We start from the raw sequence: 16,090 nt of genomic DNA, 5'->3' as shown, positions 1-16,090 counted from the left end.
AGGAATCAAACCCAGGGCCTCATGCATGGGAGGCAAGCACTCTATCACTGAGTCAACTTCCCAACCCTTGCCCCTGCTCTCTACCACTTCAGCACAGCTCTACTTCTACCTTTTTGATGATTAACTGGAGATAAAAGTTTCATAGACTTTTCTGCCCAGGCTGGCTTCCAACTATGGTCCTCAAAGCTCAGCCTCCTGAGTAGCTAGGATTACAAACATGAGCCCTTGGTATCCAGCCCTAAATGGTATCTCTTAGTGATGGTAAGTTCCAAGAAATTGGCTGTTTCATGACTAAGGTGTTTAAGAAACATCAAAACAATGGTACCTAATGATTAATGCTTTTATTTTTATGGTACAGTTTCCTGTCACAATAAAGGTATATCCTTGGCTTCCCCTTCAGACCTACTTGCCTCTCTCGAGCAAGAATGGTTGACATTGTGAAAAACACTCTGCATTCTTGCAAAGCAGATTCCACTTCAATCAGGAAGAGCATCTCCAACCACCAGAGCTGTGTAGGGCTCCAGGGACTGTGCCCAAGTAGTACAGGTAATGGTTTCCTTCCTCAGACCTTGGTCAGCTTGACCCAGCTCAGAGATCATTTGCTTTGTGATAGAAACAACTACTATAAATCCTGCTGAACTCTCTTTTGTTCTGCCATAACACACATCCACACCCTTCCATACAAAAGCTGCTCCAGCAGCTTGGGTCTCAACTAGTCAACAACATAGAACAGAGCCCCCAGCCAACTTCTGACAGACTCATAGCCTGAATGAGAGATAAACCTTTGTGGTTCTTAGCCACTAAAACTGTAGCATTATTTGTTACAGCAATACTAGACTGTCCTGAAAATTATGCAACAGAACTATTTACTCACTCTCTTTGAAGAAGCAATCACACTGTTTGGTAAGGATTTCTTTCATTTTAGCTTCCCTCCCCACCTCCAGATTGTACAGGTCTTGAGGGAAAATATTATGTCTACTTAATTTTCATTTCATAACTGCTCAGGACATGTCTTTAAATAAATAAACAAAAGGCCCAGTGAATGTATAAAGTATTTGAAAGGAGAATATGGAATGAGAATGTGTAAAATGTAACCTTATAATATTGCAAGACATGGACCTTTATAAAGGTGTTGGTGACTCTACATCATTTGAAAAGCTAGCTCTTCCTAGCTTGGTAAGACCTTAGTTATCTCCCTGGAAAGGGACTAGATCAGGAGAGATGATCATAACTCTGTGGAAATGCCCATGGCACCATATGGACCTCCTTTCTCAACTGCAGCTTGCTGAGTAGAGAATCATAGCTGAGACCTGCACCAGTATAGGAATGGAGAGCAAAGCAGTTGAAATGGGCTTCCTAGGAAGAAATTAGTCCCATAGCAGTAGAAATGAATAGCTAGTAGAAATTTACCTCGAAAGCATGGAGGTGGGAATAGTTGCAACCTATCTAATAATCTATAACCTAATAATAAACAAGGATTCACGAATAGTTGCAACCTACCTAATAATCTATAACCTAATAATAAACAAGGATTCACCCTTCCAGTCCTCTACCTCTACATGGATAACAAGTTTCCTGCTATAAAGTGGTGAATGATGGCCTTTCCAAAAGGTAGGATCACTTCCCAACCCCTGGAACTCAGGAATGCTACTTTATCTGGAAAAGAGTCTTTGGACATAAAGTTAAGGATTTTAAGGTGAGGAGATCATTCTGAATGATCAGTGAGGGTCCTAGTCCAATGGCAAATGTTCTAGTAGGAGACAATCAGTGAAGGTGAGTCAAAGATTGAAAGGATATGGCCATAGGCCAGAGAAGCAGCAACCACCAAGGAAGTAAATAAAAGAGGAGTGGAATAGATTCTTCCTTAGTGTCTCTGGTGTGGTCCTGCCACACACTGATTTCAGACATCTGGCCTCCAGCACTGTGAGAGAATAAATGCCTGTTGTTCTAAGCCACCCAGTTTGTGGTTCCCTGCTATGGTAGCCCTAGAAAATTTCTATACTTGCAACTCCCCTGTTTTTGATTCTTCATCTAGGTATCTCTGTGCCATTCCACACCAGCCCAAAGCACCAGACATGGCCCTGAATTTCCCATGCTTTACCCTAGGAAAAACAAGATTTGGAATCACCTCTGTTCTTCCAACTCCTGAGCACTCAAATCCAGGCCATAACAACAGGCTTCAAGTATGGCTGGGCAACAGGGGGCAAAAGATCCCTGAGAAAGACTCCTTGAGCACGTGGTGGAAAGCAGCCAGTTAGGGAAGTATTTTATGGCACCTTACAGAGTTAAGCTCTCCTTGCCTTAGTCTGAGTCTCTTGATACTTGTGGAAACAATGGTAACAGGAGCTGTTGTTCTCCAACCTTTCCTCTCCCCACAGAAATGAGTGCTTGATGGGTAAACTGAGAATACTGAACACTCCAAAGTGTGGAAGACTTCAGAGAGCCTGGAGAAGACAGCACACAGAGCTGTGGAAGTTGTAAAGTAGTCGTAAGTCAATTTAAACATATGGATCAAATGTATACTGTAGTGTGCTGTAGGCCAAAAGATTTTTACCGTAGTTCTGACTCAACCACTCACTAAGTGTGACCATTGGTGAGTTACATTCAGTGTCCTCACCTTTAAAATAAAAGGGGGGGACAGAGAAATTACTTAAGTTCCTTCATGCTTTCAAAACTTTTTTTACACCAAAAACCAAATTAAAACAAACCTACTTCCTTTCTCCCTTAGAGGGAAATACCAGATTCTTTCAGAGATACCCTTGAACCTTTTAGAAGTTTCTTTTTATACATGAGAGCTCAGAATCAATCTAGCCAGAATCAATCTAGCCCACTCTTTGGGAGTGGGCATGGTTGTACAGGCTTATAATCACCTGGGAAGTGTATAAGGCCAACCTGGGAAAAAGAGTAAAACCATATGTAAATATAAATTAAAGTAAGAAGGGTTAGGAGGGAGGCAGTGGCTCAAATGATAGAGCACCTGCCCAGCAAGTTCAAAGCTGATTTCAAAGACCTCAGATCAAAGTATCACCTCCCCCTCTGTTGGAAAAAAAATCCTCCAAGTTTTGAGCCTCCTGGGTTCCACCATGGCTTTTTTTAAGCTAGAGAAAGACTAAGCAGGCTGAAGTCCCACTCTGGCAAGGTGGGAGAAGACAGGAGAAAGCCAAAAGAAAGAACAGTAGACATAGGACCCCACCCAATCATATGGACAATCACCTTCCAGAGCTGGGCAAACTATCTAGAAAAGAGATGTGATAGGGTTTGTATAGGGATTTAAAAAAGGTAAATGTATGCAAAACATCTGTATATAGTAGGTATTCAGAAGTGATGACAAGCTTTGTAGATTTCTCCCACACTGCCATTGGTGTGGCTGCTCAGCAATGACTTTCCCATTATCCATCAAAACGTATCTCAAAAGCATGACAAGCCAGAGACCTGAGGCCTGGGAATGGAGTTTGGAGTGCTGAGATAGGGTAGGGGTGGCTACAGCAGGCTTGGATAAGTGTCCACATAGCTCATGTGTCTGGAATGGGCTGTTGAGGTGGGGGTCTAGCAGGGAGGCCATGAAGAGGATGAAGCTTCTGTGGCCTATGATTGGATGGAAGTTTTTGTGCTCTCTGGGGTGGGTGCCCGGGTAGTGTCATAGCACCCACAGGCTCTGCTTTTTGTTTCTGTCGCTCTATTTAGCTGGGTGGGTTGGTGCATGTCGTCAGTTGTTACTCCCTGGTCTACTGGTTACTATTTGATCATCCTGGATTGCTCTAGGTAAAGAGGGAAAAAAATGTGGGCATTTCAGAATGCTTGGGATGTGTCATCATGGTGGGGCTGCAGGTGGACAGAGATGGTAATAATAGGAGATTTTCTGTGTTGGATGTATTCTCAGAGGCCTCTCATCAGAGAAGGGCCTTCAGGGTGGCTTTGGTATGCCTTCCTTCGGAGCCAAAAGTCTGTTTCAAATCCATGTCTTCAGCGAGAGCCTTTGGGTACAGGACACAGGTGAGCCTGCAATCACTCACCCTTAAGTGCCTTGTCTGTCAGCCCCTCAGAGCTGCGTGGAGGAGCAAAGGCAGCACTTGTAGAAGAATTTCCCAGTAGAGGAAGCAAGGTTTCTCTACCTCCCACCATAGAAGAAGCTGACTTTGAACTCTATATACTTCTTTTATCAAGATTGTATCTTGTATTTTTTAATTTCCCACCATGTGTCTATATTTATCCTTTTCCTAAATAGAAGGAAGTTCCTTTTATGGCAGGAAATGCAATTTTCTTTTTCTTTGTAACTCCCACCTAGTCATCAAATGTCTTTATCTCATTTGACCTTCCAGGAATAAACCCTTTGTAGTTGCCAGGCACACCACACTGCCAGCCACTACACCACCACCATGGTTTCCTCTGCACCTTCCTCCATCTGATTGGACTATATTCTTCCTAGTTTTCTGCAGCTGCTTAACTCCTATTCAGACCTCAACACTCTCCTCAGAGATCATTTCTCATGGGAAGCTCTGGGAGTCCCAGGCTGGATGTTGTCACCTCACTTTTGTGGGGGCAATTCTTGCCCTGTTCTGTAATCATCTGTTTTAGTCTTTTTTACCCCTGTTAGACTGTGAGTTCTCTGAGGGCCAGCAAGATAGGACACCCATTCATGTTTTGGTCCCCAGTACTTGGTAGGCACTAAAGGATCCATATATGTTAGCTAAGCCTCATTAAAAAGTCAGTGTACAACAGCTAGCAAGATTCAAAGCAATTGCTTTTGAATCTGTGCAAGCAGATTCACAACAAAGGGTGGGGACATCTGTGATGCAGACACTCATTTCTTGACTGGAAGAATGTCAGCTCCAGTATGTGACTTCTCAGGGTCGCTGTTCAAGAGCTTCCAGCTGGTAGTAGGAATGAGCTTTAGTGGCATCTCAGGGAGGGCTCTCACAGAGGTAAGGGCCCCACCTGTATATCGCTCCTCTCCTAGGGAGCCACTGAGGCTCAGGAAAGCAGTGACTACAGGCCATTTCCCCGCAACAAGGACAGGGTTAAGCCTCACTGGCTGGGCAATCTCCACAATTCCTAGGAGATAGGTATTCTAAAAGCCTCAAAGGAAAAAAAGATAGGATGTTCCCTGCCCCCAAAGACAAAGGGATGAGGGCACTGCTCTCTCTGGTCTGGCTCAGGTGATCCACACTGCAGTTGTTGATGGTAGCAAAGCCTCTGTACTGGGCCAGTAGTATCACTGTACCATCTTGTTCACAGAGATAAAAGTGTCCATGTGTTGCTGCTACGTGAGCCAAACTTTATGAGAACCACCCCTCTGCCGGATTTCTCAAGCCATAGGCAGAACTATTCCCAGATGAGAGAAAAAGCTGTTGGCTTTCCTAAGATCTGTGACACCCTTCATAGCTCAGCCTGAGCTCTCCATGTCTAGGTTTGTCCCCTTTGCAATATGGCAGCAGGCAGTTGGAGATAGTCCTGTTCTCTACCCAAAGTATTTTCATTCCAGTGGAGTGGGTAGGGGTAGTCAGGTTGGCTCTGCAAATCTCAGACATTATCACTGGAGGAAGGCAGAGCTGCCTTCAGATTTTTTTGGAACCTAAATGCTTTCTCCTGTGGCCCTGATAAGATTACAGGGCTGCTGAGCTGCCAGTGTTCAGATTTCCCACGGAACCATGCGGGCCTGGCTCGGGCTTTCCTTGCTGTGAGGAGCTGTGCTGTGTGGATCAGGCTCTGAAATCTGACTCTGCTCCAGGAATGCACACTCACCCCTCCTATGACAGGGCTGGGGCCTTCCAGTGTCACTAACCAAAACTCTCCCTGGCATGGCAGCCCAACAAATGGAAAGATGTCTGCTAAGTGAAGCCAAGGTTTCTGCCAGGGTCATAGAGAACACTCAGGAGCCAGAGGGGAATGTGGGGTATCTGAGCCAAACTCCAGCTTCTAGAGGCTGTGCAGCCCTAATGATGATCCACCAGCTCCAACCAGCAGAGACATGGCTCAGCAAGGAGGAGGTCAAAACCAGGAAAGAGTTATGGGTTCTATCAGCACCTCACAGGGATATCACAAGATGATCTTTTTATTAAAGCTTCAAGCCTCCTCTCTCCTAGGATTGCTTTTTACCTCTGAGGTAAAGAGATACGGTGAAAATATAGATTACAAAATGAACATACTATGCCCCAGGCTATACAAATACACCTCTTCTTCATTGCTGTCATTACTACTACTGACAGTCTGTGAGAATGAAAAGAAACAATAGACCATTTTTATTTTGTTTATTTACGTATTGCTTTGGTGCTGGTACTGGGGTTGAACTCAGGGACTTTCACTCTTGCTTAGCTTTTCCACTGAAAGCTGATCCTCTATCACTTAAGCCACTTCTCTTCTGGCATTTTGCTGGTTAATTGGAGATAAGAGTCCTTTGGATTTGTCTGCTTGGCTTCGAACCATGATTCCCAGATTTTAGCCTTCTGAGTATCTAGGACTACAGGTATGAGCTATTGGCACCCAGCTATAATCCCATTTTTTAAAGGGTAATATTCTAAACACAAGATCTGGCATGTTATAAATGCTTAATAAATATTGAATAAGTGGAAGGATGACAAACAATATCTCAGGAGGATTTGGCACTGCATCAGGGAAAAAGAATCATTTATAGTTTCCCCATAAAAATTTATGACTTGTTTAGTGACAGTATTTTAATTTTCACAGAGGTTTGTTCTAAATAGAAATGTGGTTGTGAGGAGATAAGTTTAATTATCTACTATTAAATTTGTTACCCACTGTTTAGTCGGAGAAATGAAGATTTTGGTTAGTGAAAATTAACTTTTTCAAGGACCCTTGGGCTATCTGGTAGCCCTTACAATTAGCATTTAAGGAACTAAAATTATTAAGTTAAACATCTTAAATCTCTCTCTCTCTCTCTCTCTCTTTCTCTTTTCGTTGGTCATGGGGTTTGGACTCAGTACTTGGACATTGTTCCTGAGCTTTTGTGCTTAAGACTAATGCTCTGGATGGTTAATTGGAGACAAGAGTCTCACAAACTTCTTCAATGCTGGCTTCGAACCATGATCCTCAGATTCTGCCTCTTGAGCAGCTAGGATTACAGGAGTGAGCTACCAGTGCCCGGCCCTCTCTTTCTATCTTCTAGGTTCTACCAACAATTACGTTACTTATTATCTTTTCTAGAAAGGAAACACTTTTCAAATAACACATTACATTTCTCATGTAGCACTGCAAATTTCTGCCTAGAACAGTAAAAACAAAATGAACATATGCAAACGCTGCTCTAAAAATATAAACTGAAAAGATTATCTAATCTTTTCTCCCATCTTAATAACATAATTTACACATTCAGCCCTAGACATACAAGAAATAACTTCTGTCCTCCAGAAGCCTTTGGGGGGGGGGCTGGGAAGGTGGCTCAGTGGTAGAGCACTTGCCTTGCATGCAGGAGGCCCTGGGTTCGATTCCCCAGCACCACATAAGCAAAAAGAAAAAAAAAAGCCTTTTGGGGGGAGGCATTAGGCTGACAATTATACTTCTACCTTGGTTCTCCATCAATTGTTTGAATAAAGTGCTCTGAGAGCACTGTAGAGTCCGAAGGCATCTGGGAGGGCTTCCAGAGGTGATGACAGGAGAGAGAGAGAGACAGACAGACAGACAGAAACAGATACAGAAACAGATACAGAGACAGAGAGAGACAGATGCAGACAGAGAAAGAGGGACAGAGAGAGATAGAGGGATAGAGAGACAGACACAGACAGACAGAGAGAAAGAGGGAGAGAGAGACAGAGGAAGAGAGACAGAGAGACAGAGACAGAGAGAGAGAGACAGAGAGGAGTATTGGAAAATATAGAATTTGCTGTTAGGGACTTTGCCAATCTCTGAATACTAGTAAGATATAAGATAACTCCCTCCCACAGATCTCCTCTCTGTCTGTCTCTCTCAGTGCAAGAAATGGAGTCCAGAGTCTCATACATGCTAGGCAAGTTCTCTTTCACTGAGCTATATCCCTAGCCTGAGAATACCTCCCTCTAGGGTACTCTGGTGACCCCATCTTTTCCAATCTTACCCTCTCTTAAAGTCAGACTGGACTCTCCAGTCTGACTTGCTTATTCCCTGAACTGCATTTCTGCTATTTCACCCCTGCTATATTTCATACAACACCTCTCTGGGTGAGAATCCAGGGCCATATACTAGCTAACTTTGGCTTTGTGGGCTGTAGATAGTCTCTGTATGAATTAGAAAAAGGAGCTCACTGGGGCACAGCTAAAGAGACTAATTCCTTCCTCCAGGTGGCTTGGGTTTCATATCCCTCTCACCTGTTTGGCAAGTGTCTTGAGACCCTGTGGCCCTGTGGCTTTATCGTCTTGTTTTTGTTTTTCTTTTCTTACTGCTTTTCAGTTTTCTTTTCCAACCAACTGGTCTACTTACTGAGCAAAGCTGGTATGCTCTCTCCTGAACCCATCTATTCCTTTTGTTTCTCCTCCTCACCACCCCCCTTCTGCGAGAACTTCTATCCTGAATTTCTCTCAGTCATCTACTCTGAACTAAGAATTTGTAGTCAGTAGCAACTGGTCATTTAGTACATGCATGTGCAACCTATACATGACAGGGTGTGCTCTCTGTCTGAGATCCTGGATTGGGAGTGTTTGAATGGCAGACAGTGTCTTTACCTCATGTATTCCATAGATATGATTGGAGGTATTGATGATGGCATAACAGTGACTTAAAATAATAATAATAACGGTACTGGGTGCCAGTGGCTCACATTTGAAACTCTACTTTTCCACTCAAGAGTAGAAAAGCCAAGTGAGAAGGTGAGGCCCTGAGTTCAAGTGTTATCATCATCATCATCATCATCATCATCATCATCATCATCACCCAGGTACAAGTGGCTCATGCCTTTAACCCTAGCTACTCAGGAGGCCGGTGAGATCTGAGGATTGAGGATCAAAGCCAGCCAGTCTGTGAGACTCTTTTTCCAATTAACCAGCAAAAAACTGGAAGTAAAGCTGTGGTTCAAGTATTAGAACATTAGCCTTGAATGATAAAGTTCAGGGACAGTGCCCCCAGGCTCTGAGTTCAAGCCCTAGGGCTAGCACAATAATAATAATAATAAAATAATATTTCTAACAAGGTCTGTGGAGCCTAGAGCAGGAATGTTAAGCAAGTTTCGGTCTGAATTCCTAATATTGGAAAGTAATATAATTCAGTTTCTTCTCAAATGTTCTTTCATGTCTCAAAGGTGGGCTTTCACCTTTCAAAAGAGTTTACTATGAGATTGTGAGGAACCCCCAAATTTATGCCTACACGTGGAGCCCCACAGTAACAAGTTTGCTTCCTGGCTGTGAATTGTCACTTCCCTACCCTTCAGTTACCTTCACTTCCTTCCTCAGCACTAACACTTGCAGTGGGGTTTGTTTTGTTTTTCTTGCAGTTTTGACCCAGAAGCTGTCACTCCCAGGCAGCAAATCCCTCCTCCAGAGCAGATGCAAAACCCCTGACCTATCAGGGGTTCTCATCCCTCCCAGCCCCCAGCACACATGGATTTGGGCACCTTTCAGATAGTGCACACACCCACTTGTAGGTGGAGAGTCTTCTCTGTTCATGCCCCTACATCTCAAGCCACACAGGAAGTTGCAAGGCTGATAGTTTCAGGGCCTTGGCCACCCACTGTTCCTTCCTCATCTTAGGGAAGAAAAAGCTCATTGCGGAAGGAGCCCCTCTCCTTCCTGAGAACATGCTAAAACTTGCATTGGGCCCTCCAGTAGCAACCTAAGTCTAAATCCTCTTGCCTCTTAGGTCTGGTCCATTTCTCCTGAATGTCCAGCCTGGTCCTCAGGCACACTCTATTCTCCCTGAGGAAGAAATCTACATCTATAGCAGCTTCTTTGGAGGTCTTCCCCAACAAGTGGAGTGTGGGTCCCCATCTCTCTCTTCTGCCCTACAGCAGTACCCACTTCTAAGCATGCTCTTGCTTTGAGCTTGCACTGTCTTTCAGTAGACTCGGGAATCCACCTGCTGAGCTTTGCTATGTGTGTCTCACCTGGTGCTCTAATCTGTCCTTGCAAATGTATCTTCAGACCCCAGCAAAGTCCAGGGTCCTGTCCACTCCCTGAAGGTGATCTATGTTCCTGGCTGAGCTGAATATCCAGGAGGAGGCCTGGGCCTAGCTCACCAGGGCTCAGGCATGGAACCCACTGCAGGAAGGAGATGGCAGTTACTGTGACCTGTGATTGCTGCAGACCACAGCCTAGGGAGAAGTTTCCTTTTGAACACAAGTGAGACTCACCTTAAAAACTCTCTGACATTTACACCTTCTCCTTTTTTCTTTCTCAAAACCCTGGGCCCTGCAAAGTTTGATTTAGAGTGAACTATCAGGTCTCCGTTTCAAGGAGACAGAGACAGAGAGGCAGAGACAGTGACAGACACAGCCAGAGCGAGAGAGATAGAGAGAGAGAGAGAGAGAAATAAGAGTTACCACAGCCACTCCACCCACGGAAAGTGGTTGTCTGAATTCCACGGAAGGTTAGAAGAGTGCAGGACCTCCTCTCAGAAGCAGAGTAGGGCTGGGTCTTATCCTTGCACACCATTCTATGTGATCAGCACACCCTGACACATACACAGTCTCATTGGCACAGTGAGAGAAGCTTTTCAGAGAGTTTTGAGAAAAAAATGATTGACTCAAGAGGGACTTCAGAAGAGAAAGGACACTGGCTTTTCTAAACGGCCACTCTTCAAGGGAAAAAGGAAGCCCAGACAGCTCTGATTTCTCAGTTTCTTCTACTAGATTCTCTCCCTCCCTCCCTCCCTCCCTCTCTCTCTCTCTCTCTCTGTACTCATCTTTACAGTCATGGGCTTCGGTTTCATTTGCGCATCCCTTTTACCCGTTTGCCAACCTTTGCTGAACTTAATTTCTCTCCCTTCAGGTCTTTCCCTGCCAAGCCCTTGCTGGCCCTGCTCAGGGGCCTCCTAGGTACCACCAGAGACAGTCTTCCTGAGTAAACCACCCAGGTTTAGAGCAGCACACCTTGGCCCTTCTTGTTAGCAGCTAAGAGCCCATGCGCTCCCTTGCTGCAAACAGGGGTATCAGCCTCTCCCAACCCCAGCTCACTGCCCAGCCCCTTGTCACCGCTGGGGTCCTTTACCTCCATGTCCTCTAGGTTGTCCTCCAGACACGCGGGCTCGCTGGGGCCAGAGTGAGTTCCCGATCCCCACTGTCCCCTCCACTCCCAGCCTGGACCAGGTTCGAGCTGTGGTGGGCACAGGGCAGTGCGTGCGCTGGCCTGTGCTGGGCTGTAGGACTGCCGGGCCAGGGGAGCCAGCGCCCGAGAACGAGGAAGGAGGAGGAGGAGGAGGAGGGAGGGAGGGACTGAAGGCGGGCAGGCGGAGGTTTAGGGAGGGGAACCGGGGAGGGAGGCCGGATCAGGGTTTAAATTTAGACACAAATCTAAACAGATACTGTCCCTCCCAGGGCAGGACTTAAGAGAGAGAGCCACGACTTTATTAATCTTCCTCAACAAGGGATGGGCGCCCACCGCACCCCCTTTCTTGCAAAGTTTCTCAGGACCCTGAGTTTTGCCAGGGTTTCAGTTTTTGCCAACTCCTCTCCCTCCTTTCTTTTTTTTGCCCCCCAATTATAGTTGTCCTCTCATTGTTTCTATGTCCCTTCTTTTTTGTAATGTTCATTTTTCCTCCTTCTTCTCTTCATCCCTTTCCACTTTTATCATCAGTATCACATTAGTTTTTTTTTGGGGGGGGGTTCCTTCTGTGAAAAGGTAGCAGATACCCGCCATCTCCCTTGGCTGGAGGGGCTGTGTGCTCACTGCCACAGTGGGGCTGTTCAGATTGGGGATTTGTGTGGTGACATGTCTATTTCTCTTCACTTTCCAGGATTTCAACTTCAGGAAACCATTATCTATCTGTATATGGGGATGAGGAGGCAGGTAGTTTTCCAAGCTCCTTGCAGCAGTACATCAAATCTGCTTTGATTCATGCATTGGGATTTGTGGAAAGTTCGGCTCCCACATTCCTATTAAATATAGTAAAGGGCAAGATCTTAAATATCCAATTCCCACAGGCCCAGGGTCAGTAACACTCCCCTAGGACTGTCCCAGGCAGAGGCTGCAAGGCTGTTATGGGAGGGTGGGAGGGTTGTTACTATATAGCATTCTTAAAGTCTAGTCCTTTTCTCCCCAGTTGTGTCCCCCAGCTCATCCCAGGAGTGAACAGGGTGACAGGTGCTGGTGAATGCTGCGAAGATGGACATAGAGATACTAATAATCAGAGAACTTGCCCTGCCCTTGCTTCTCAGGGCAGCACTCTCTTTGGACTACCTGCCAGGCTCTACTAATCATAGGGACATGGTTACCTTCCTAGTGTAGAACCTTTAAGGTGGGACTTTCTAAAGTGCTAGCAGCCAGAGTGAGCTCACAAGTTGATTTATCTCAGGGGCAAGAGAGATTTCTCCCTCCCCCCTTCACACACTTGATGTGAGAAACGGACAGGGTAGAATGCTGAATTCCAGCTCTGCTACTTTCTATCTGTGTTTCCTTAAAGAAGTCACTGACCATCTCTGATTCATATTTTCTTCGCCATTCTAATATGATGGGCGCACTGGAAAGAGTATTTTTTTTTTTGGTCCAGTCGTGGGGCCTGAACTCTGGGCCTGTGCGCTATCCCTCAGCTCTTCAGCTCAAGGCTAGCGTTCTACCACTTGAGCCACAGCGCCACTTCTGGCTTTTTTCTTTTTGCTTATGTGGTGCTGAGGAATCGAACCCAGGGCCTCATGCATGCAAGGCAAGCGCTCTACCACTGAGCCACCTTCCCAACTCCGGAAAGAGTGTTTTTTAAATAGTGTTTAGTTTTAGGAATAAGGTTCGGATGAACCTGGCTCCCTTATGTTTTTATTTAGAGCCAGACACTCTGGGACTCAGTGAAAGAGCCCCCACTCTACTAGAGCAGAGTTGGTAGCAAGAAAGGAACTTTCCTGTAACCTGTAGTAAACACTTGTGCTTGTGACTTTTCCTTTCTTCCTTTTAAAAGCTCAGGATTGAAATAGTGATAGGAAGATTGTAACAATATCTTCTAAACCTGCCTGGGGCCTTCCTCTAGTCCTTTTTTTATATTTGAGAGGGCCTCACTTGGTAGCTGGCCTCAAACTCATGATTTTCCTGCCTCAGTCGTCTCAATGCTGGAATTACAGATGTATACTTCCATATCCATCCAACTTTTCCCTTCTCCCTCTAACTGGTGCTCCTTCCTGCTCAGCAAAGGGCCACCCCGACACAGGTCTTCTATTTCACAGACAGGAGGGCGGAAGTGCTTACCCAGAGGAAACCGTTAGGCCCAGATAGGCTCAGCTACCAAGGTAATGTGCAGCTGTTCTCTGTCCCTCTACAAGCCTAAAAACAGTTGCCTAACTAAGTTGACACCGTGGCCTCCTCATACTTCTGGGTCCCCAAGCAATCTGCTCCTTCAAAGAACTAGTAAGGAAAAGGAGAAAAATGGGGTGGGAGGTAGAGAAGGGGAACACAGGTCAGAGCTGGGTTTCAGCAACCACAAGTTGTGAGGTATGTACTTCCTTCATGTTCCCTCCTGCCTGTGCAGAAGATGACTAGAAGGGAGGCAACTCAGCTGGGAAGCACCCTGTTTTGGCTGGGTTACTTACTGTTCCTCTATGGGAGGAGCCGACAACTGAGTGGGAGGGAGTGCTTCTTTCTGAGGAGTTGTTCTCATACCTGCTCTCTAGGGTCTGGCTGGCTCAAGGTTCTACTTTCTTCACACTCCTATTAGGCCTTCCCTTTTACATACCCTGATAATCTGACTCAGCCATGCACTCAGGAGAGGACTGTGCAGAACTAAGAACAAGAAACATCAGATACACAGTTCAGGTCAGGTAGGGATTTGGGTGAAGAAGTTAATCTATGCAGGCTGCCTCAGGCACACAGTAAACCTGCAACAAATAGTCAGTGAATAAATATGTGGAAGAATGACTGAGTGAACAAGTGAAGCAAACTGGTAGATCTTTCCCTTTAAACTCAAAGGCAGAACCTTTGAACAATGAAGACAGTCCCCAATGGAGAAAGGATCAGGAGGAGCAAAGATCATTGAAGGCTGTGATAAAGTCAGTAGTGAGCAAATTAGATTTCAAGCAGTACTGCAAGAGACTACTGCAGTCCCACTGTGCTTCTGGTAATCTATTTTAATTATTGTTTTAAAATAATGTAAAAATGTCTTCACATTATATATATATATACATATACATATATATATATATATATATATATATTCCTTAGTTGTACAAGGGGTTTCAATTCAACATGTCAGTTTATGAGTACCATGCATCTTGATCAATGCCATCCCTTGCATCTTTCTCTCTCTCTGATCTGTCCCAACCCCAGCCATCCCCTCAAATTATTTGGCTCCATTTTCACATATATACATTGAATATTATGACTGCACAAAAGGGAAACTATCAGTAGAGGGACTATAAAGGGAGGGAAACAAGAGGGGGATGGAGGGTAAATATGGTCGAAATACATTATACACATGTATGAAAATAGAATAATGAAATCCATTAAAACTGTAGAAAAAGGAAGGATAAGAAAGAATAATAAATAAAGTGAATTTGATCAAAGCATATTCTATACATGTATGGATGTATAAAAATGAAACTCCTTTATATTAATTAAAAATTAGAAATGCTTGGAACAGCTTTACCAGAAAACAAGGATGTGCTTCCTAAATGATAGATATAAAATTGACACAGAAGTCAATTTACAGGATTCCTTCTAGAAATATTGGGATATTATATACATAAAATAACATAACAATGGATTATAACTCTGAAGAAAACAAGAGAGAAAGGCCTGCTCATGAGTGCACAATGAAATAAATAAATAAGCATAAGAGTAAATGGTAAAAGAGGAAACTTTTATAGTATAATGACAAAAAACAAATGTAAAAATAAGTGGTAAAAATGGCTATCTGATAACTATTACAATGATTTTAGGAAAGAAACAATATTAAGTGCTTTATCTACTTGGTAAAAGTAAAGCTGAGGGATAGAATCTTCTACAACTTCAAACTCTCTCTACAAGTTACTGACTAATGACAATGGGGGGAATGTAACTGCAGACCACCAGGCACCACACGCATTAAGTAACCAAAGTAAATAAGTGACCAAAGTATGCTTCTGTAATGGCCAACTGACACCATATGCTATCTGATCAGTCATGGTGAGAATAAACAATCACCCCTGATATTCCATTACATGAATCCATCGAGAAGAAACAATGAACACACAAAATAGGAAGACATTTCTCAAAATGACTGGTTTGTGATCATCCATGGCCAACGTCAGCAAAGCTGAAGAATGACTGAGGAAGAGAGATGTGACAGGTGAGTTAGTCAGGTGGTTCCTTTGGCCACAAAGTATGCCATAGGAATTATGAGGAGGTTCAAAGGTACAAGGAATCCTGAGTGAAGGGTGTGGGGAGTTCTTTGTACTTATATTTTTCCCCTCCAAGTTTAAAATGACTTGAAACTTTAAAAGTTAAGAAAAAATGATAGTGGGGTGAAGAGTAAAATCAAAACCCCACATTTCCCATATTCTGGACTAACTGCTTTGCTCTATCACCAGCTCCTCCCTACTCCTACCCCCACCTGCAAGGTACATAGGATGGGGTGGGGACAGACCCTGTCAAGAGGAGCCCAGGCTTCTGAAATAGTAGAGGATATGATGGGAAAGCCACGAGTATTTAAATTCCTTGGGGGGTGGGCATGATCTGAGTAGTTGCAGTAAGCACATGTATTTCTATAATTTTGGAGGAAAGGTTTTATTGTTTGTTTAAAATGTTTATTAGCTGATATCAGTAACATAGGAGGGGATTTTATTATGACATTTCCACTCATGATACACAACATACTCCATTCAATCTGACCCCTTCCTCTAACACTCCCCCTTTCCCTTTTCCATCTTCCCCCCTTTCCTAAAGTTTTTTTTTGAATTTTTTATTTATTTTTTATTGTGAAAATACTGTACAGAGGGGTTACAATTACATGGGCAAGATAATGAGTACATTTCTTATCAAGCATTGTAGCCTCCTCC

At 44.2% G+C, this 16,090-nt stretch overlaps 1 protein-coding gene across 2 annotated transcripts in view; it reads right to left on the bottom strand.

Moving 5' to 3' along the window:
• The window catches only part of Rcsd1 (RCSD domain containing 1), a 60,016-nt gene extending 48,689 nt beyond the window's left edge, over nt 1-11,327 (bottom strand). For both annotated transcript variants that reach the window (XM_013021825.1, XM_013021826.1), the window contains exon 1: nt 11,127-11,327. In XM_013021825.1, coding sequence (XP_012877279.1) covers nt 11,127-11,132 — 6 coding nt within the window. In that variant the 5' untranslated portion in view covers nt 11,133-11,327. The remainder of the gene's footprint in view (nt 1-11,126) is intronic.
• Between the last annotated feature and the right edge of the window lie 4,763 nt (nt 11,328-16,090).

Source organism: Dipodomys ordii, unplaced genomic scaffold (genome assembly GCF_000151885.1).
Source record: "Dipodomys ordii isolate 6190 unplaced genomic scaffold, Dord_2.0 Scaffold57, whole genome shotgun sequence".
Taxonomy (NCBI): domain Eukaryota; kingdom Metazoa; phylum Chordata; class Mammalia; order Rodentia; family Heteromyidae; genus Dipodomys; species Dipodomys ordii.
The sequence above is the reverse complement of the archived record's forward strand: the minus strand, read 5'-3'. Positions and strand labels throughout refer to the sequence as shown.